Source organism: Thamnophis sirtalis, unplaced genomic scaffold (genome assembly GCF_051295495.1).
Source record: "Thamnophis sirtalis isolate CommonGarterSnake01/CBP01778 unplaced genomic scaffold, rThaSir2_p1.2 scaffold_2, whole genome shotgun sequence".
Classification (NCBI taxonomy): domain Eukaryota; kingdom Metazoa; phylum Chordata; class Lepidosauria; order Squamata; family Natricidae; genus Thamnophis; species Thamnophis sirtalis.
Window position 1 is genome coordinate 151,097,951 of NW_028261382.1, and position 22,099 is coordinate 151,120,049.

Here is a 22,099-nt window from a genome sequence, read left to right on the forward strand (position 1 = left end):
AGATTACGGTAATTTGAATGCTTTCCAAAATGGCTGTAAAAAAAAAAAGAGAACTATCCAGATTGGTTTACTGAGCTGTCCCGTGCATACTTATGCAAAAGACTATCTGAGCTGTAAGAATTGGGATAAGATTGAATAGCTTATGCACTACCTAAAAGCTACATTTTTTTTTCCAAGTAGTGGAAGCAGATGAACGTTATTAAGACAGGTTCTCCTAAGAGTAACAGCTATTTGTTGGTTAAGCTACAAACTCTGCAATTCTGTGCATTTCCCTGCAATTTGCAGGGAATTTTCATTTTTACCACAGATTGGCAAGACCTTAATCTCGTGCATTTTAACTGCAAAGTGAAACTAGTTTTGCACTTATTTTGAACGGTAAGAAAGCTGGATTATCATGTCTTGACATTCATATCCTAACATTTTTTAACTTCAAATACAGCAAGTTTATAAGAATAACACGATTCTGTTAATGAGCTATACTCTTCAAGTGTATAGAAATATTCTCTATTAAGAACTCTCTGGCCTAGAATAGATAAATTTGGGTGATAAAATAGGTAGAGCCAACAATCCAATATCAGGAAATTAGGTATTTCTGCTACTGATCACACCACCAAGAACAACATGCCTTTCCAGCGGAGCCATTTTATGAAAGAATTCAAGTTACAAGTGTGCCCTTTAGTTCGAAATCTAGCTCATCATCAGTCCCTGATACTCCCATTAAAGTCTCAAAAGCTTTCCTGACTAGGATAAGTTGATTTCACATTGTTTTCAAAAAATTGATGTATGTTTTAATGACTACAATCTGCCATCACTGTTATCTGTCCAAACTGTTGGTCCAATTGCTATTCTATACTAAATATTCACCAGAATTTAAATATCTAGATTCAGGCTTTTAACTTTTATTTTCTATAAGGAACAGCCACCTTAGAAAACATTGCATCACGGCATGCAGTTAAACTTTACTTGGAACATTTAGTCTTGGCAGATACATTTTAAAATGCAATTTCTTCCATTACATAATCCTGTAGTTCTGGAATAGTTTGAAGATAAATGAATCATCTAACTTCTTTAAACTTAGCTATTAAAAGCCTCCTATTTTTAAACTAATCAAGGACATTCATTGGCAATACAATTTATTTTTGTTTTATGTCAACAGAGGAAGCTTTCTAAAAGCACTTATTTGACTCCTGCATCTTGATATAACATCAATGTAAAAAATAGCTGAATTTTATCTTAATTTGGGGAAAAATTGAATATGAACTTGTTTTACGTTGCATTATGAACACAAGAATTTCTGCCAGATTTCTCCTTGTGGAAACAGGTATTTCTTTACAGAATCTTCTTTCATTTCAGAGGAATATCCAGCGTCCTGAAATAAAATTTTCATGTTTAAATGTACACAAATAAACATGCCCTACTACTACTACATATTTTAATAGCAATATGAACTCAATGCATTATTGATTAAATTTGATTTGTCAACAATTCTTGAAAGCTATAAAGAAGGGAATATTTAATGTCTATTAAATCAAGCAGGGGACACTGTAAAACTACTGCCCCACATTAAGCTAGGCTAAGAAAGAGAGTTGTTGAAATTCCCACTGTAATCATGATGAAATGGAAGATTTCACCCTCCCACTTGCTTCAAGGTCCTTGAAAGTATTTTAATAACATATATAAAGATTATGAGGCAAATATGGATGTACAAAGCTCATTTGAACATCCTTTAGAAAACAGCCTGACACAAATTGGTAGATAGTGCTTTGAACAGTGTGGAATAGCAGAATTGGAATGCTAAGAAATCTTGGAATTGAATCTTGCTGCCTTACCTTTTTATACTGTATTAAAAAATCATGGTGAGACCTCTGAAAATATTTTAAATATTTAATGCAAGCAGTACCTGGGGTGGCATGTAAGATGCATTCATGATTACTACAGGAGACTTGAAGTGTTCATGCAAGTGGTCTACATATTCACACATCCTAAAAAGAAAAAAAAATGAAATATATTTACGATACAAACGAACTTGCATTTATTAATTGCTCTTCCATCTATAAAAATATACAGGTTGGCCTTAACTTATGACTATAATTGAAACAGATTTTTGGTTGTTAAGTTGTTCCAGTTAAGTTGAGGCATCTCCATGACTGGATCCAATTTTACGACTTTTGTGACAAAAATGGAGTTAAGCGAATCACAGTGGCATTAAGCAAATCAGTCATTAAGTGCAAACCAATTCTTCACCAATCATAATCATACTACCCTGGGACACTGCAATCAGTGGTAAAGGAGAAAAAAGCACCTGTTCTGGCCCATTGTCATTTCAAGTGGTTGTTTAAGCTGTAAGTTGTAAATTGAGAACTCCCTGTAAATACCAGTTAGATGAACAATGGAACTTGCCATGGCTGGTATTCAATTCTGTTTCCATTTTAAAGACATTTTCAAAGTTATACAAAGAAAGAGCTTTATTCTGAATCTTCTCTAATCAGAAATTAATTTTTTGTTGCTTGATCACAGCTACACACAAGTACTTGCTTTAAGTGTTTCAAGATGCATTAGGGAATGGGAAGTAGTGGTGGGTTGCTACCAGTGGTGGGTTGCAGGTGGTACGCCCCGGTATGACCGTACCGGAGCCTGCCCGGAGGAACCACTACCTGCCCGTACTCCTTAGCTGTCCTTTAAAGCCTTCGGCACTTCCACACACGCACATGGCACATATAGTGCCTTCACAATGCTCTGCCGAACAGCTGGAGTGTCGTGGAGGCTTGCGGAAGCGTCGCTGGAAGGTAAGACGCAAGGGCTCGCGCGTTCATGTGGAGGATACCGGGCCCCGTTGCAACCATACCAGTTGCAACGGGATCTGGAACCCACCACTGGTTGCTACTGGTTTGGATTGATTCTCCCAAACTGGTAGTGCTGCCTTCAAACAGAGCGGACTGATTCTGTTTTTTTTTTTTTAATTGAGCCTGCCTGCCCCTGGGTTATACTTTATTCCAGCTTCCGAAGCCCAGCTGATCTTGAGCAGCAAATTGAGCTGAAAACGGCTCCACAGCTGTTTTTCTTTTCTTTTTTTCTAATTTTTGTTCAATGGTGCACATGTGTGCAGCACGCAGTCACTGAATCGGTAGTAAACTGGTTAGGAACCCACCACTGACTGGAAGCTAAAACATGAAAAACGGTTGCAGGAACTGGGTATGTCTAGTTTAATGAAAAGGACTAGGGGAGACATGATAGCAGTGCTACAATATCTCAGGAGCTGCCACAAAGAAGAGGGAGTCAAACTATTCTTCAAAGCACCTGAGGGTAGAACAAGAAGCAATGGGTGGAAACTAATCAAGGAGAGAAGCAGTTTGGAACTGAGGAGAAATTTCCTGACAGAACAATTAATCAGTGGAACAACTTGGCTCCAGAGGTTGTGAAGGCTCCAACACTGGAATTTTTAAAGATGTTGGATGACCACTTGTCTGAAGTGGTGTAGGTTTTCCTGCCTAAGCAGGGGGTTGGACTAGAAGCCCTCCAAGGTCCCTTCCAACTCTGTTATTCTAATATTAACATGACAAGAAGCAACAAAATCTCTTACCTCTTTTCAAGGCTGCCAGACACTGAAATGTAGTCAAATATTATCAAGTGCTGGACCAACTCACAAAGTCCGACCCCTCCTGCATGAGGACATACTGGAACTGGGGGGGGGGGGGGGAGATGTAAAATTTATTAATAGTTTTTCCTTCAAAATCCCTGCCCAGACTAGATAATCCTTTCCAACTGGCCCTCCATAAATGGGATGAAATTTTCATTTGTCATCTCTTACACTATCTAGATTGGAGTTCAGCCTCTGGAAAGCCACATGTTGTTCATTACTGTTACAGAAATATGTAATTTGTTTTGCTACATAGTTCACACCTCTGGGTGAAGCCAAACTTTCAAAATAACTATAGCAGCTACAAAGAATTATAAAATGTGTTACTTCTTGTGTTTCACTCTGTTTTTTAACATTTCTCTGTTCTCTCTGTGTTAATGCTGTGTTACAGCATTTCCAGGAGTCTTACTTTGAAACTTCTTGGCCATCAGCAATACAGACAAGTTTTCATTGACACTTCCAAGCCTACAACTGTCCACCTGGAGGTAACTCAGACTCTGAGCCTGTAGGAACTGCTTGAACATCACTCTGTTATGGCACTGCAGATAATGAAAACACACACATTCTCTTAATTCAAAACACTGCATGATTAGAAAATGCTTATAAAAATATCTGATAAATCCAAGTCACTTAAGAGTATTTCATTCTGGATATTTGTGCCTTTATGTTCCAAAAACGTACACTGCATATTTCTCAAATATTTGGACTCTGGATAGGATAGAAAGTGACAGTTTCCAGCAGGTGGGCTTCAAAAATTTCAGCAACGGGTTTTCTGCCTAGTTGCTGGGTGGGCGTGGCCTAGTTGATCTCTTGCACCACAGCCAAGGAGGGCGTTTTCACCTTCCCCAGGCTTTGGAGGCTTTTATCGAGCCTTTGGGAGGGCGAAAACTGCCTCCCCAAGTCTCCGGAGGCCCTCTGGAGGCCGGAAATAGCCTGTTTCCAGCCTTCTGGAACTTCCAGGATGCCTGTTTTCCCCCTTCCTTGAGCCTCTACATGGTCCCTGCACTTACCTCGCATCCAAAACGGACTGCATAGAGACTCCTGGGAGAGGAGGGATGGGTGGGGTGGGCCAGCCAGGAGTGGGATTAGGAGGTTCTCTGAACCGGCCAGAACGTTAGCTATGGGTTCTCCTGAACCTGGGCAAACCAGTAGCAGCCCACCCCTGGTTTCCACTCTCTAAAAGTGTAGTATACTATTAAACCAGTTAGTTATACAAATGCATAGAGATATGCTAGTGGTTAAAACAGTCCATTTAAAAGTCGTTTTGTGCTATAATTAACCCTGTTTTAAGCTCATTAAAATTAACTTGTTTACAGCCTAATAGACTTTTTCTTAAACTTATAAACAGTATAAAGAAAAGTGTATTTATGGGTATTACAATAATAATAAGCATGATAAAATAGCAAGATGTAAGTTGACATAGTGCATTGGAATACAAGTAGTCCTTGACTTATGGCTGGTTGCTTAGCGACCATTTAAAGTTACAACAGACCCCTCCCAAGGTACTTACAACCCAGTTCCAAATTTCCAAACATCATCAGCTACACCACGCCCCTATGTGACTACTTTTTGGGCCCATGGCAACCAGCCAACATTTACGGCCATTTGCAGTATTCCACAGTTATGTGACTGGGATGTACAATATTTTTACTGAAAACTGGCATTTACTTCTGGTTTGTGGTCATGGGTTTCTTTAATGACCCACTGCAAAAATGTTGTAAAACTAGGTTTATAAACCTGCTTTATAAACCATTACAACTTACATCATGATGACCTGTTTTATAAACCATTACAACTATCTATAATGTGCAGGTTCTATTACGGTATTAAGTCAAGAACTATCTGTATCTATTTTTCTGCAAGGAAGAATAGACAAGAGTAACAGAAGTGAAGAAGCTGAAATGTTCTGTGACTTTAGAATTCAAACAGAGAAGCATCTACCGCACAATACCCAAGACTTAAGAATTGCTGGATAATGGATGCTGCAGTGCCTGGAAAGACCAGAATAGAGGAAAAAGATCTGGGGAAATACCAAAATACAAAGGTCTGCAAACAGAAGCAGAAGAATTGTGGAAAAAGAAAGCAAAGATAGTACCAATAGTAGTAAGTGCCTTAGGTGCAATCTCAAAACACTACTTGGACACCACCGGCATCAACAAAATCACCATCAATCAATTGCAAAAGGCAGCTTTACTTGCTGCAACAGCTTACACCCTGCAGCAATTCCTTTAATACCATTAAAAAAAACCTAACATCTGCCTATACCATGGGGAGGACTCATAGCTGGATAAAAATGTAAAATCTAATTTAAACATTTAATTGAATGTGATATAAATAATTTCCAAATAAATATTTGACTAAATATAAATCCTAAAATAAACAAAAATAGTTTGCTGAAAGACAATTTTATTGCTGCTTCCTCTTGTTCTACATTTTACATAAACATTGCAAGACGTACCCAGAAGGTAGAAGGAAGAAAGTTTAAGTCATTAATTTAATACAATTCTGAGTACATACCTACTGAGCATGGAGTCCAGCAGGGATTGCTCTATGTAAACAGATTAAATACTGATGCCATCACATACATACATTGTGTAGTCATGTCTGAAAATGTTTGTAATTTAAAAAATGCCGTAAAAATGCATTATCATGATGGCAAAAGTAGTGTCTTCTGCTAGAACTTTACTTCCAATGACTATGTAGCTTTTTCCATATTTTCTTGGTCACAAAATTTGTAATTTGCTACTAATGTCTTCTGCAATCTTTCCAACCTCCTAATCATACTATAATTGTAAAATTTCCTACCCAAGACTCCTCAGAGGATTTGAGATTAACCAAGGTTGGTCAGCTGCTGCCCCCTACTGTAGTCAATTGTAATTATGCAACATTACAATATTCCTGTAAGGGAATGTTGTGAAATGCAGCTAATTTCAACTGATAAGAACTGATAGGATACAAAGAGGCTCAAATCAGCTAGGCCTGGAAAGGGATCCTTTGAAGTCATGGGAATTAGCTCTTTCTCTCAAGGAAATATTTCAGCCATCCCCATCTATCAGACTTCTTATGACAGATCTAACTAGTCAAGAATGAATATGGATCAAGTATATGGTAATTATATCATTTCTGAGAAACCTAGCCACATTTTAAGGTTAAATTAACTGAATGGTAGTTCACAAAATCATGGTTGAGTCCATACTTATTGTTTCTTTAATATATAATGGCACCAAGCAGCAACAATTTTCTGATTTTATCAGAACTATCAGAACAAAATTTCCCAAACAGAATTCAAGACAAATGTAGGTAAAGAAAGCTATGGTGAGGCATCCGAAAGTTATCTTGTCAACATGCAAAATATATAATTAATGATTAGTAAATAAACTTACTTGTTCTCCTGTTGCAACACCAATCCCTAATGGTGCTAATGCCTAAAAAAAAATGTGTCCAAATATAATTATTCACAACACTTAAACATAATGCTATTTCTGCACTTTCTCCATATTATATAATTAGAAGACATTTGAAAGCATCAATAGAACTGCTAGTATTTTTGCTTTTTAATTTTTAATTATTAAAAAACCTACTTTTTAATCCATTAGTTGATTATATAAGTATTACATAAACAGAAGGCATGTGACCATAAAGAATGTGCTTAAGTTATAAATGAGTATAGTTATGTACATTAAACCATCATGAAATCAATAGTTCTTACATAGTACTGTATTTCTACTATGGTGCACAGATAAGCCCCTTATACTCTGTACTCTAATGAAGTTTGAAGTATCTGTTTTGTATATAATTGGGACGTTAGATACAAATATATTAAAACTACATGATTCACAAGAGCAGTGCTGACTAGCTCATGTATGAAAATACATTTCAGGATTTTATTATAGTCTAAAAAACATGAAAATAATTTAAATTTAATGGAATACATGTTGAGTATGTGAAAGAATCTTTTACCAGGCATATGTTAATAACTTTTGCTAGAATCCTGAAGTTCCAATGTAGCTCTCCAGCCAATAAATCAACATGGCTTCCGGTGGATAGCAAGTCTATTAATTGAAACAACTTGTCTTACCTTAGCAATTGTTGCATGTCCTAGAACATCATCAGGAGAAGTTGGTTCCTCAATCCACAGTGGTTTGAACTCAGCTAGTTCAGTGACCCAGTCTATGGCTTCTTCCACCTCCCATCTTTGGTTGGCATCCAACAACTATTAATAAATACAGTCTAAATTCGGGTTGGTGCCATTGATTGTTCCTGTAACTCTAACATTAAGATAGTTGTAAAGTGACATAGGCTTAAGACAAGTTCCCTACTGCTAAGATGGTCAATGGCTTAAATGACATGGTATCTGCTGGCTAACATTGCTGAAAATTTATTTTGAAAAAGGGTTACTGTTCTTTTTTTATTTCATTTTTTTTTAAAAAAAGGTTACATTTAGCAAGCATGCCAAGACTAAAATCAAATTCCTTTATATCCTGCTTTAGGAATAATCCTAAAAAATTCAGGGCACTAATAAGATGACTTGACTAATCTGTTTCCAATAAGTTATTTTCCCTATTTTTTCAAATTCTACAGTAAAATGTAACCTATTTGGCATCATAAAAATGTACATACATACCAGTATATTTTCAGGACCAATCATTTCTCTAACAAGTTTGCATCTCCGAATGTCATCCTGGAGATCTTTTCCGACTTTCACTTTGAACCTAAGCGCACATTTGCAATGAAATATGAACTACAGTATTTCTCAATAACTGACAAACCTATGACAATGTTACTGTAGAAAAACATTCACTTGTATCATTCCATATTATAAATATTATCAGGGGGAAAAAATGAGTGGGAAAGTTCCATTGAGGTTGTCTCAAGTAAGAGGAGACTTTCTAAAATTCAAGGAATTTGACATTACATCAGGATTAGTTTATTTTAAACCTGGGCATTTTGAACTTTCCCAATCCATGTAGGCCAAGCAAGCCATCTGCAAGATGCTGGCAGCATGTGAAACCATAGTTCCTCCTATCTGGAACAACCTCTCCCCATGGAACCAGTCCCAGGTGCCCAAAATATTGGAGGCCGCTGATCCAGGCAATGTAAAATATATCTAGTAAAATGATTCTTCACACAAACATTAAAGGAAGTACCCTAAGATCCTCAAAACTTTTCTTGCTCAATCTTTAAGTTTAATTCCTGATGACTACATGGCCATGGAAACACCATGGAAGTATTTATTTTTAGACGTTTCTTTTCTTTAACATCTCTACACCTTCCAGCAGTGTTTCTGAACTTCAAATCAAAGTTCAAGTTCTATTGCTTTTTCTGAATAGAACATAACAGAATACAATTCTTTATTGGCCAAGTGTGATTGGATAAACAAGGAATTTGTCTTTGCTGCATTTGCTCTCAGTGTACATAAAAAAATACATTCATCAAGAATCATAACACAACATTTTGTGATGGCCATACAATACTAAATAAGCAATCAAATCATACTAGGAAACTAAATAAAACCATATAAAAGTGAGGATGAAAATCACTGCACTACATCCTTGAACTTTCTTGTGGCCTTCCTTCCAAGAATGAATCGATTCCAATGCTGTGTAGCTTGAAGTCAGCCAATATTGATTTGATGCTGCTTGACATCCTAGCTCAAATCGTTATGAAGATCTGAAAGTGATGCACTCAGTGCTGTTTTCCGTGATAAAATCTGAACATAGAACACCAAACCTCTCACTGTGTCCATAAAGAAGGGGGGGGGGAAGAACACTGGCAGAAAGAGAGGTTGGTACCCAGAGCATGTTGATGAATTGAGCCTCAACTCTTAAGATGCCTATTTAGCTTTAGGAATTCAACAGGAACTGTAAATCAAACTCAGCCAGTGATAGTTCTAACATCTTTTTCTCCTTACAAATATTTAGAAAAAAATGAGCTGAGTCAGCATAGAGTTGCCATCCAGAGCCCTAACTCATCAGATTTACTTTCTGTGATAGGCTCTTCACAAACTAAAGGGTATTGGGTGGACGGCAAAACCCACAGATGTATATAGCAATATAGCAGTAGACTTATATACCGCTTCATAGGCCTTCAGGCCTCTCTAAGCGGTTTACAGAGAGTCAGCATATTGCCCCCAACACTCTGGGTCCTCATTTTACCCACCTCGGAAGGATGGAAGGCTGAGTCAACCCTGAGCTGGTGAGATTTGAACCGCTGACCTGCTGATCTAGCAGTAGCCTGCAGTGCTGCATTTAACCACTGCGCCACCTTGGCTCCATACTTGTCAATATGGTATATATGTTCTCAGTTAAGCCGAAAAAATGGGTTTGGCTTATCTGCAAATGAACTTATCCACAAGTATGCAGTTTTCTAAAGTACTCATTTCCCCCTGCATGTTATCAGATATAAACTCATCCATGGATAAGCCAATTGCCTAATCTTTCATCAAAATACCATGAAAAATGCAGATTGGTTTATTCGCAGGTGGCCTTTTCATGGTATTTTGATAAAAAAAAATTGAGACTTGGCTTATCCACAAGGATATATGGGTATGTCACTGCAAGAATCAATGGTGTGAATAATCTGCTTTGGATGGGAAGACAATCATCCATTTGATCTTTCTATCCCAGCAATTTCTGATAGTTAAAAGCCAGTGAGTTTTACTTGTTATGGGACAGCACTAAGGGAAAAACCAGCTCAAGTATACATTCAGTAATACCAGCTCACGAAATGACTATGGACCAGTCTTATTTCTCTGGGTAGTTGCATTTACGGAAAAACTTGCAGAGAATAGCGTATCTGCTGCCAAAAAAAGGGAATGGAATAAAGAAGTATTACTTGTGATACACCATTTTCAAAAAGCAGAATTTCTGAAGTTCATTGAGAAAGTACTCCTGGTAAAATTATAAAAAGCACTGTCAAATTCAGAAAGAGAGCCAATGTAGTGTAATGTTTAGGGTGTTGGACTGACAGTGATAAGACCCAGGATGAATCAGCTGCAGGAAGGAACTCACTGAGTGATTTTGCCCATCATCTCTCTCAGTGTCATCTACTGCGCTTAGAAGCCTGCACAAGAAAAACACTACTGTACCTGGTCCATCCATCCTTGAGAGCTTCAGTGCATAGCTGCCAAGCAAATTACATCAGTCAGATCTCTAGCAAGTATAAACTATCATTTATATGTGTGTGTGTATAATGTATATTATAAAAAGCTGTATGGTTTCCGCAGAAAAACATTACATAAGTGACCCGTCTGTTAATGTCTTCTTTAAGGTTGGCTTTTAAGATTCATTGGTCACTTGGCCTTTTCTAACAAGTTATCGTATAATGGCACCTACTCCAACCAGCAAGGCTAATGACTGGGGTGACTGGTCTGTGGCTCAGCCAAGTCATCTGAAGAACAACCATTAGAGAAGTCTTGATAAGAGCTCTTGCTTAAAAAACAAGAAATGTGGGTGCAAGTAGCAGTTACAACACAAGAGTTGGGAGGGTGATATCTTCACCCCTGTTGCAAGCAGAAACAGGGTGCATACATAAAACTGTAAAAGGAATATGATTGATTTCACAAACTCTGCCTACCATAAGCAAGCCGTCAAATGGGACAAATAAACAGAATTAGTTAAGCTTCTCTTGGCAAATGCTAGAACTGAAAGTGGCAAAGGCAGAATTCGGCAATGCAGATTTCTGATAACTAACCTTACTACATACAACAGCTAATGAAGCTGTTTTGAAAGAATTTTAGCCAGACCTAAGCGTCAAAGCAAGTCATACAGGTAGTCTTCAACTTATGACTATTTGTTTAACAACGGTCCAGAATTATGGACCGTTGCAATCTGGATACTTGGCAATGTGTTTGCACTTACAACCGGTTGCCCAAGCACTCCTGACCATCATTTGCAATCTTTTTGGCAAGCTTCCCCAGTCAATGTGAAGCTGGCAGAGAAGGTTGTAAGTTGCAGCTGCCTGCCAAAAGGACTCCCCCTTGTCTCTGGAGCCTGGCTGAGATGACTGCCAATGGAAACTCAACCTTTCTGGCAGGATGCAGAGATGGAGATCAGAGACTTAAGATTTCAAGAGCCAAAATCCAAACAGAGAGTGGAGAGGCAATGCGGTAAGGTAAGGACCATGGAATGTCTCAGGCAGGGAGGGAGACCCTGGAAAGGCTAGTGGAGATTGCATGCAAATCTTTCTTCAGGGGCTGAAAATGCTTCTTGGATTTCAGCAGGGGATTTTCAGCTCCTGAGTGGAGCCTACCAGGCTCTTCCCCAATCCCCCTGCACACCTTACCTGGGATTGCATCTGCTTAAAGACCCTCAAGATTGCTTAACAACCACAACCAGGATTGTTGGGATTACGGTTGTTGAACAAAACAGTCACATGGCATCTTACTTAACAATGGAAATTTCAATCCCAACTATAGTTGTAAATCGGGGACTACCTGTAGCGAGATCAAATACTGCTGCTTTTTCTTCTTGCCAGTGCAATGTAGTAGATTATAGGATTCTCTTAGTGGGAGAGACTATTATTCCACATGGTAACAGATTAGTTTGGTTTCTGGCTATTTGCTTCTGACTTTGCCAGAACTAATTCATGTAATCTCTCTGCTGCAAAGACATCATGATGAGTGTCAAGATGGCACAATAATAGGCCAGTAGTAAACCATCTACAACACATCCAAGCCAACCAAGATTACATGTCACCATTTAGAATAGAACTTGCTTTCAGAACTTCCCCCGCAGTGCTAATTCAGTTATTTTTTGTGGCATATTTGTGCATCTCAAAGCTGAAATGAGAATAATGTGGAAATAACAAACCTGCTTTAGGCAATGGTCTGGATAACCTAACCAGGCACATGATGTGGTATAAGCTGGGTAGCCATGTTTTAACATTTGTTCTTCTACAAATATATAAAATGATGCAAGCAGTTAAATGTGACATTCTTGCAACAGATTTCATTCTTATTATTCTTATTCCCCACAATGTGATATGGTAATAATTCAGAAAACAATTCAGAATAAATCAAAACCTTAAATTTCACCAAAAAAAAGTAGCGCTGCAAAAGAAGTATCATTGCTTTCCCAGCAGGTTGATGTTATTTTTTAACATCCTAAGACCATCCTAAGATACATAATAATCCAATAATTAATTATTGATTTGACAAGGAAATAAATACTTTGTTGCTTACCCCGTTCTTTTTTTCCTGCCAAACCACTCTGAAGAATCGCTAGTGAAATAAAAATAAAAATCAGACCCAAAACAGATCATTAATTTTGTTTGGTTTTTAAATATGACCTGTTAGAGAGAGAAAAAAACCTGATACAGATCATTTTGCACACAGATAGACTTGCACAATGAAAAAGCTTGTGAATTTTCCTGAAGTGCTGAGAACGGCTATCATTTCTAGGTTGCAAATATCCAAATGACTGCTAGATGGCAGTAAGTAGTTACAAAAACCACAGTTATCTTCTGTTGCAATCTGCAATGGTAGTTATTTGAAGGTTGACATTCCATGTACAGCAGGCATAACAATGAAGTTAAGAGCACTTAGCCTATGAAACAGAGTTGCCATGCAAAAAGTGATGTTTTAAGTCTGCTAAAGCAATATTTTTTTAACTTCATTTCACTTGTAATACATAAATACAGAAAACCATTCCACAACGTGTAGAATGTAAAGGTTGCTGAGTTACTATATCATTATTGATTGAGATATTTAGTTTTTCCTAGTCTGATACACAGACAAACCCCAAAGTATCAAGACTGCAAGTATCATCTTTCATATGCTGCTACTGAACTGGAATATTTAAGGTGACCAAAGAGGAACATGATGAAATATATACAGTAATAACTACAGTATTTAATTAACACATTTAAAAGTTCAAGCATATTCCCTGAGTAAGATAAAACAGCTTGAATTTTTAGGCCTATTAAAACAACTTACAAAAAGCTTCTTCTTCTGTTAATGCATCAGTAATGTATCTGAAATCTATGCAAGATAACAACTGCTTGGGGTCCTATAAAGAAAAGGAGAAGGAAACCATGCTAGAATTAGCTAGTGAAATGACAGAATGATATACAGTCCATCTTCGCTTAAGCTCCCACAGCAGAGGGATACAGTTCTTACATTATGTCATAAGATTTTATATGACTTCAACTTCCAGTAGAGGGCCTGAACCCCATAGAATACATCTTTCTATCCGTAGTTGAAGAATCCCAGTGTAGGATGAAACCAGGCATGTAGCTCCCAATAGTCAATGTAACTATAAAACGCTACACAGGATACATACTGTGTACAAATAGAGAAATGCTCCCCTCTAAGAGAGGGTGTTGAAGTAATAGAAAACAGGGTGCAGACTACCTGCACATGAAGGATTCCAATGCAGGACAGTGGCTCCTGGTGGTCAGTGTAACTATTAAGACTAGACACAATGCACAAATGTTTTCACTTGTGTGCAGGAGATAACATCCATGTGCAAAAACTAGGCTAAGTCGGTAAGCTCTTCCTTAATTGGAAGTGATATGCACATCCTCATTAAAACACAATGGCTTCAACTCACACACTAAGTAACTCAGAAGAACAGGAACAATGTCTCTTCCTATATAACAAGGTCATTCTTTTGTACAATATCTTATCTATACACCGCCAAACCTCTCCTGCTTGTCTGTATGTAACCTTCAATTGGGTGAAATGGCGCATCATAGGGCAAAATGTTTGAGCCAAGGCACCTCAAATGGACTAATGCACAGAATATGTCAAAAATTTAGAAACCATCACCTCTCTCTGATTGAAATTTCACAAAGTTGTGGCTGCTTCAAATGCTGCCACACTACCATGATTACCGGTAGTTGCAGACAAGCCATGATTATTTCCTGCCAACTTTCCTCAAGTCGATGGGCGAACTGCCAGGAAATGTAAATTTGATCATCATGACTGCTGATGTTTCCTGCCAGCTTTCTGCAAGCAAAATCAAAGGGAAAGCTATCAGGCAGTTGCAGATTGGAGGCCAGTGTGCAGGTAAGTGGCTGCTGCCAGGTAAGGGAGGTCATAAGGGGATGAATAAGAATGTGGTTAGGATTGGGGAGGGTGCGAGTGACATGGCACAGAACAGGGAGGGTGCCTGAGTAGTACAACGAGGGTCAGAGAGAGTGCAATGCTCAAAGATGCATTGCAGGTCAGGGAGAGTGCAGGTTGCAGACAGTGTGCGTGGGTTCACAGCAGGGGTGGGTTCCAGCAGTCACTACTGCCGATTCGCTCGTGGGCACGCTGCGCGCGTGCACTTGATGCACAATGCATGTGCATGCACAGTACAATAAAAATTGTTCTGTACATGCTCAGAAGCCAAAAACAAGATGGCGCCGCCTATGGTGCCACCCGGAGAACCAGTTCGGGGCTATGGCAGGCCTGGGTTGCTGCTGGCTCCAGGGACCCAGACCACCAAACTACTACCGGTTCGGCCGAACCAGTCCGAACTGGTAGGAACCCACCACTGGTTCACAGGTATCTGACATCATATGAGCACAGAGGGAATAGGGGAAGATATGCAGATGGGGGAGACTTATCTGAACAAATTATATTTTCCTGTCAGCTTGCCAATTGGCTTTCTTTCCACAAGCAAAGTCAATGGGGAAGCTGGCAGCAAGTTATAAATTGCTTCTACTCTCATGCTTTTTTAACCTGCCCAAAATCATTCTATTAAGTTGTTTAGGTAAATAAATATCTCTGAAATGATGACAGGTCACGGGGTATCTAGTTACAATTATTTTAAAATGGCATCATAAAAGCATTGCGTCTTAAAAGCATTACATTAATCACTTGAGATTCCAAGATCAGAAAATAAATAAATACACCAGAAATATAAAATGATATTCATCGGTGATTGTTTCAGGCAGAAAAAAAGTTTTGAACAGAAATCCAAAAAACCAGTGTACAAGATTATCTACCTTCAAATGTAAATGTAAACATATTTTAAAAAAATATATAATATTGACAGTTTACTTAGTTATATTCTCAATATATTTAAGCACACTAAGTCAGCATCCAATGCTCTGAAAGAAATATATTATTTTTCAATAATGGCTTGAACTTTTATTTTATTTTTTCTTACCATGTCAACCAGGAGTTTCCAGAGAGGCTTTAAAAAGTGGGGGGGGGGGGCAGGGAAGAGAGAAAGAAACATTCTGAAATTGTTAAACATAGAAGTATTTTAGAATACAAAAAAATCATATTAGACATAAAGCAGGCCAATCCACAAGCCAGGTATATACATTGTTGATCCAATCGCTAGAGCTTGCATAGTAAGCTGTGCCTGATAAAGCATCTACTACATCATTCATGGTGCCAGCTTTGAACTACAAACTACAAATACTTTGAAATCAGAGTATCTAGAAGCTGCTTCCACATAAATTTACTTTACGTTTATCCTGTAAAGTTCCTGTACGTATTTCCTTGCCTGCAAATATTTAGCAGGTTCTGTCAGATAAAGAAAGAGCTATCCCTCTGAAACCTTTTAATTTCTGGACTTTTTACTTTTTACTTCTATAGACTTGGTACACATGTTTATAAATTTGGGATGATGAATAAGTAAGGTGTGATTCACTCATTTAGCATATGTGTTTGATTGTTGCTACTTTGAATTCTATTTTGTTTTTTATTTCATTGTATTAACCTATAATAAAACCCTGCCAAATATAAGCAACTTGTGGCTTGCCAGGAGTTGCTGAACTATTATTTCCACCACCACAAGCCAATATGATCAATAGAGACAGATGCCAGAACTTTGTAATGTGCATAACAGTTTCTAGAAAGTTCTCTGTTTTTGGTCCCTGGTCTAATCAATTAAGTATCCTACAAAATATGATCATGTGGTGCAGTGATATTTGGAGGAGACTTCTAGATTGTCAAAATGTTCTGGCAATTAAAGCAGTTCTACCTACTCAACCAGCCATCACATTTTTATTAGATGTGAAAGACAGTTTTAAAAATAATCTATTTTTATTCAAAAAACTTAAAATACAAAACACCAAAATTAAATGACAAGAGGAGAGGAGGAAGAGTTGGATTTTTATTCCAAGTTGAGCATATGTTGAAAGGCACTCTTGCCTTCTGACTATGATTTGAAGACCCAAGATAGAAGCAAAACAATATATAAAAGTTACAAAACCTTAAAGTGTTATATAGTTTTATTTCCAAATAAAAGGATCACATTATTGTAACCTACTGTGAAGAAAATGATAACATAAAAATAGCACTGTGAAGAGAAGACTTGAATGACTCAGACTTATTTGTAATAATTGGATGATATATAATTTTTACAATTTATGAAAATATTGGTCAAAACCACAGAAAAGCACAAAAGCATGATTTAAGCAATTTTAATCCCCAACATACAAAATACTTAAAGGTAGTGGGGTATGTTTATGTTTATCCATGGAAAACAGAGCCCTGCTGAATAGGATAGAAGAGAGCATTAATTGTTCAAGGACAAAGAGTGATACTTCTTTTTACTTGTTCTAAATCTTTACCTTTCCTTCTTGTTTGGCCCAGAGATCCCAGACAGCATTCAAAATGGCAGCTGTGGCCAAATGCACAGCTCCTTTCTCAGGACCAATCTATTAGCAAAGCAAAAACAAAACGCATGTTATTAAATTATTATGACAGCCAATCACAAGTATGTAAGGTTTCTATCATTGCTATCATTTGTGGATTACTGAACTGGGCACTTTCAAGAAAATGTTGGGTTTTAAAACTGCTAGGCACACATTAGCTACACAATGACTTGTCTTATAGAATTAAAAACTATTTGATTCCATACAGCTATGCAAGTCTATCATCCTTGTTTAGCAGACATGTTGCAAATGTTTATTCATAAGGAAGCACTTAGATTTAACTAAATTAAATACAATACTGTTCATAGTGGGTAGTCTATAACTACGCCAAAAAATTTTTTGGTGCCTTTCAGTCAATGTTGACTCTTGATGACTGCCTGATCTAGGCCTAATGTTTTCTGACAATGGACACTGTGTACGGTGTTTTTTGCAAAAGTAAACAAACCCAAAATGTGTCGCACAAATCTCTGTGTCTTAGAGTGAATGAGTTTTAGATAAGGAATTTCTTCCTATGTGCACCTTCATTTTGGGAGTGAGAAATTGAATGGGAAGGGGGAAAGAGTAACTGCAAAACCAGCTTATATGTAATAAATACATTGGGTTGGAAGAAAAAAACCAGAAAAAAGGAGAAAATGAGATGGATAACCATCTTTTGGCTGTATGTTATTGGTTCTCAAAAACTGGTTATAATTCTTCAGAAATTCACAGAAGGAATGGAAGGAAAATGGAGATCTGCATCAACAGCTATTATCAGTGCCTATTGCCTGAGTCATCTCAGTGCATTCTTTGTCTTCCCAAAGCCATGTTTCTTCTGGAGCTGTGTATTCAGACCAGTTCAAAGAGTAGGCATTGGTATATCCTTTGTTTGAACTTCACCGACATGCGACATGGCTGTTGAGTCTTCCCAGGTTCTGAAACCTAATTCAACAGGTCTAGTCTATAGATGCAAGAATGACTAAGGCAGAATCCTGGAGATGTAAAGCTCAGGGCCTAAAAAGTATCACAGCCACCTCAGAACAGTAACTACAACACAATATCTTGTGAGGCCTATGCCAATATCAAGATCATGCTACTGATCTGAAGCCAGGTCTGTTAAGGACACCCAACTTCAGATGTCTCAAAGATGATTCTCTTAAACAAAAGTTTGCAAGGAGAGGACAGTTCAGAGTTGATGGTCCAACTTCAATGATTCCATTGAGGGAGTCCTGCTACTGATGGAAAAATGAAGCTCAAAATAAGCCCCCCCCCCAACCCTCTTTCTTGTTTGGCCAAAATATCAGTGTTTAATACTAAGTTTGCCAAATGAGGATTACTCAGAGGGACTCCTAATTCAGTCCCCTAATCCAAGGCAAATTTACAAAATGTTTAGCCCTTCCTCAGGTATTCAAGGTGATCAGTGCTTTTTATGTGTTACCCAATCAATGTTTCAATAGGATGCTATATTTTCACACAATGGGAATTTTATTTCTATAGGATTTGTTGGCATTATCACATATGCAAATTGGGGTGATGGGGAATGAGAATCTTTATAAACATTTGTTTTAGTAATTCCTCTTCTCCTCAAACACCTATCATGTTATCAAGGCCTTATAGGCTTATATAGGTGGAAATGGTGCCATATTGGGATTTTAGGGGTAAGAATGTCTCAGGAATAAGGGATTACTGATCAAATTTAGGGCTTCATTACAATATGCAGGCCAATCTCTTTCTGATATTCATCAGATCAATGGGATTTTCTTTCAATTTTGACCTTAATGATGTTAACATTTTTCAGATATTGTCAGAAGCTGAAAATAGGAAGAAAATGGAGAAAATAGGAAGGGAACTCAAGGCTGCCAAAGTTGGAAATATGAAAAGTCACAAAATTCTATGACTTAAAAATGTAAATGAGTAAGAGGTTAGATGACAAAAATATAAGAATTCAAGTAATTCAAGTAATTCTCTATTTTAGGTCATACTAATGCACTATTTTCATTGAAAGCCCTATTTTATGTAGTATTTTGTATAAAGCAACTATATAAAATCAAATTATGTTCTATTCTTATGTTCTTAAAGAACACTTGCATGCATATATTAGCCTTGTTGAAAATATTGAAAGTTATCTTACCCATCGGAGCTGCCCATCACTGGTGAGCTGCCTGTAGAAGCCTCGAAAATCACTGATTATGTCATCCAAATCTTTATTAATTATATGGATTGACAGTGCATGGACTGCACTGATAACTGAAAGAAATAATCACCATCTGGAGATTACTACAAATGCAGCATTATCTATTTATTTAGAATATGGTGAACAATGGAAAAGGAACTAAAATATAAAAATAAATAAATAACAGAATTGTTATCTAAGAAACTCTTGTTATTGGGTATATATTAAAGTAACACGCATAGACACCAAAGTTTGGCCCCAGAATCTGCCTCTTTTTCTATAAAAATTGAAATTTTAACACTGACATTGTGAGGTCTAGGAGTGTTTTTCTACGCACACACAATTCAACTCCAATAAACTTCAAATGTGGGATAAAAAAACCAGGCAGCTTGTTTTAAGGCCCGCAATATCAGTATTGTAGGTGTTTTGTAATGGAGAGAAGGTAAGCAACAAGCACAGCAAGGTAAACGCAACTATTAAATTTTTAAAAAAATCTATAAATATTGCTTGCTTACAGGTCAGTACAAGGCAATCAAACTGGTCAGTCCTAGATGGATCAACCCTGACTGCTCTTTAGAAGGTCAGGTTCTGAAGATGAAACTCAAATACTTTGGCCACCTAATGAAAAGGAAGGACTCACCGGAAAAGAGCCTAATGCTGGGAATGATTGAAGGCAAAAGAAGGGGGCAACAGAGAATGAGGTGGCTGGATGAAATCACTGAAGCAGTATGAGCTTAAAAGGGCTCTGAGGGATGGTAGAAGACATGAAGGCCAGGAGGAACATTGTCCATGGGGTTGCGACATGACTTTGCAACTAACAACAGCAACAGGTCAGTACATGATTTATGATATTGACTGATAAAGTGAAATGAGGTCATCATATTGTCAATTTGGGTTTCTGAAATAAATCATGACATAATGTGTTGTATTTAAACTGGCCTTTGAAATGGAAATGGAATACACCAGAAAAGTTTGTCCTGAAGAGGATCTTTTCCAAAAAGGAAGCAAGACGAAAACTTTTCATGATATGCAGGGAAGCCAACCCTGGGTTAGCATAAGAACTTACCCACTTCGGTGCCTTTTCCCAGGGTAAAGGTAAAGCCACAACCTTTCAAGCCATTGGGAGCATCCGTTTCTATGACCACGTAGGCTGCGGAATAGTCTGGATCTGGATGCTAAACAGAAGAATCAACAAAAGCCTCGACATTGGGAAAAGCAACGCAAACGCGCACAGGTCCGGATTTACACGCCACGCGACTGAAAACCGGCGCGGCGTCTATAATCCAAATGGTGTTAAAAGTCCAGCAAACGGAACTTGCCTGAAGTTAACTTCCAGGCAAGCAGGCCGCAATCCGGGGGGAAAGGCAGCCGGAGCTCCGTTTAACTTGGATAAAGAGCCCCCCAAGACGAGAAAGGAACAGCGCGGAAGAACAAGGCTCTCTCTGCAAGTTGCCGTAGAATTGGGTCGAAGAACTGTTCGGCACCTTTGCGCACCCGAGACCGGGGGTGCTTGCCCCTCCGACCTCCGGGCCGTCGCTCTGCCCGGCACCGCTGCGCTTACCATGGCATCTGACCCGTGTTGGGCCAGAGACGTGGGAAAGCGGACGTCGCTCACAGCCAGAGCCCGGATCCTCCCTCTCCCCATCCCGCAGGCAGCGTTCGGCAGTCGAGGAAGCGGGACAGCGACTTTTGCGCTTGGGAATGGCTCCTTAGACGCCGATTGGCCCGCAGGAAGGGCGTGGCGAGCCGAGAAGGGGAGGGAACAGGAGGAAGGGAGGGAGGCGCCCGGCTTCTTTGCAATGCGTCAGGTCCCCCCCCCCCCCGGTCAAACAGAGGTTGAGCTTTTGGTTGTAACCTCTGCAATCGGTCGTCAGGTCAAAAGGAGCTGCCGCTTACGACTTCCAGTAACCATATGAATACCTGCAGTGTTTTGGGAGAGGGGGGGCGCCTGGCAATAATTCAAAAGTGGCTTGGTTTTTTTTAAAAAAATCCTTTTTTTTTTCAATTTTGTGATTTTCGGATGGCGTGACCTCCAAGGCCTAGCCACATCCAATCCTTATATTTTTCTAGTTTTAGATAACGTCGTTAAAAATACAGATCCTAGATGTAGTTGGCTTTAAACCAGACCGCCTGAACGTCAAACCTTTCCCCACCTCCTCTCTTCTAAAGTCATCACGGGATGTTAACTCCAAGTTAATTTTGGCTTAATTTTATTGCATAACAGCAGTATGCAATAACAGTGACATATGTCAATTAAAAATGTTACTGTTGAACTGGTTCAATTCATATTAATTATATATTATATAATTATATATATTAATTAACTATACAATTTGACATAATTGCATTTAGGCTTAATTTTATTGCACAATAATAGTATATATGTTGGCATAAGCATGTGTACTAAAATATAATTTACTATTGTATTAACAATGATTACAGTACTGGAAGTGCTGAAAATCCAATAAACATAGGAATTGAAAATGTAATAAATTTACTATTGTAAATATATTTTAGAATTTTAGAATTTTAAATTGTTGAAACTTTTGGAAGGACAAGTGTCCTGAGTACCAGTTTCTATTTTACAGCTGATAAATACTATTTTGGGCTCCATAACAAATTTAGAGGGATGTTACAATGTTAACATGTATCATGCTACAAGCATAGTGTTGGGGATGCACTTATAAGAGTTGCTGAAAAAAAGCTATTCTGTC

The 22,099-nt window shown here is 38.2% G+C and overlaps 1 protein-coding gene across 1 annotated transcript; it reads right to left on the reverse strand.

Moving 5' to 3' along the window:
* Positions 1-934: 934 nt before the first annotated feature.
* Positions 935-21,096, reverse strand: ENOSF1 (enolase superfamily member 1). The gene is made up of 16 exons (XM_014070103.2): positions 20,947-21,096; positions 20,452-20,560; positions 19,344-19,459; positions 17,153-17,239; positions 15,736-15,762; positions 13,572-13,644; positions 12,819-12,857; positions 12,448-12,530; positions 10,725-10,759; positions 8,262-8,349; positions 7,716-7,850; positions 7,021-7,062; positions 4,047-4,176; positions 3,581-3,680; positions 1,901-1,982; positions 935-1,369 (listed from the first exon to the last, which is right to left on the reverse strand). Exons 1-16 carry the CDS (start codon positions 21,028-21,030, stop codon positions 1,277-1,279), a joined length of 1,323 nt encoding a protein of 440 aa, XP_013925578.1. The 5' UTR covers positions 21,031-21,096; the 3' UTR covers positions 935-1,276.
* Between the last annotated feature and the right edge of the window lie 1,003 nt (positions 21,097-22,099).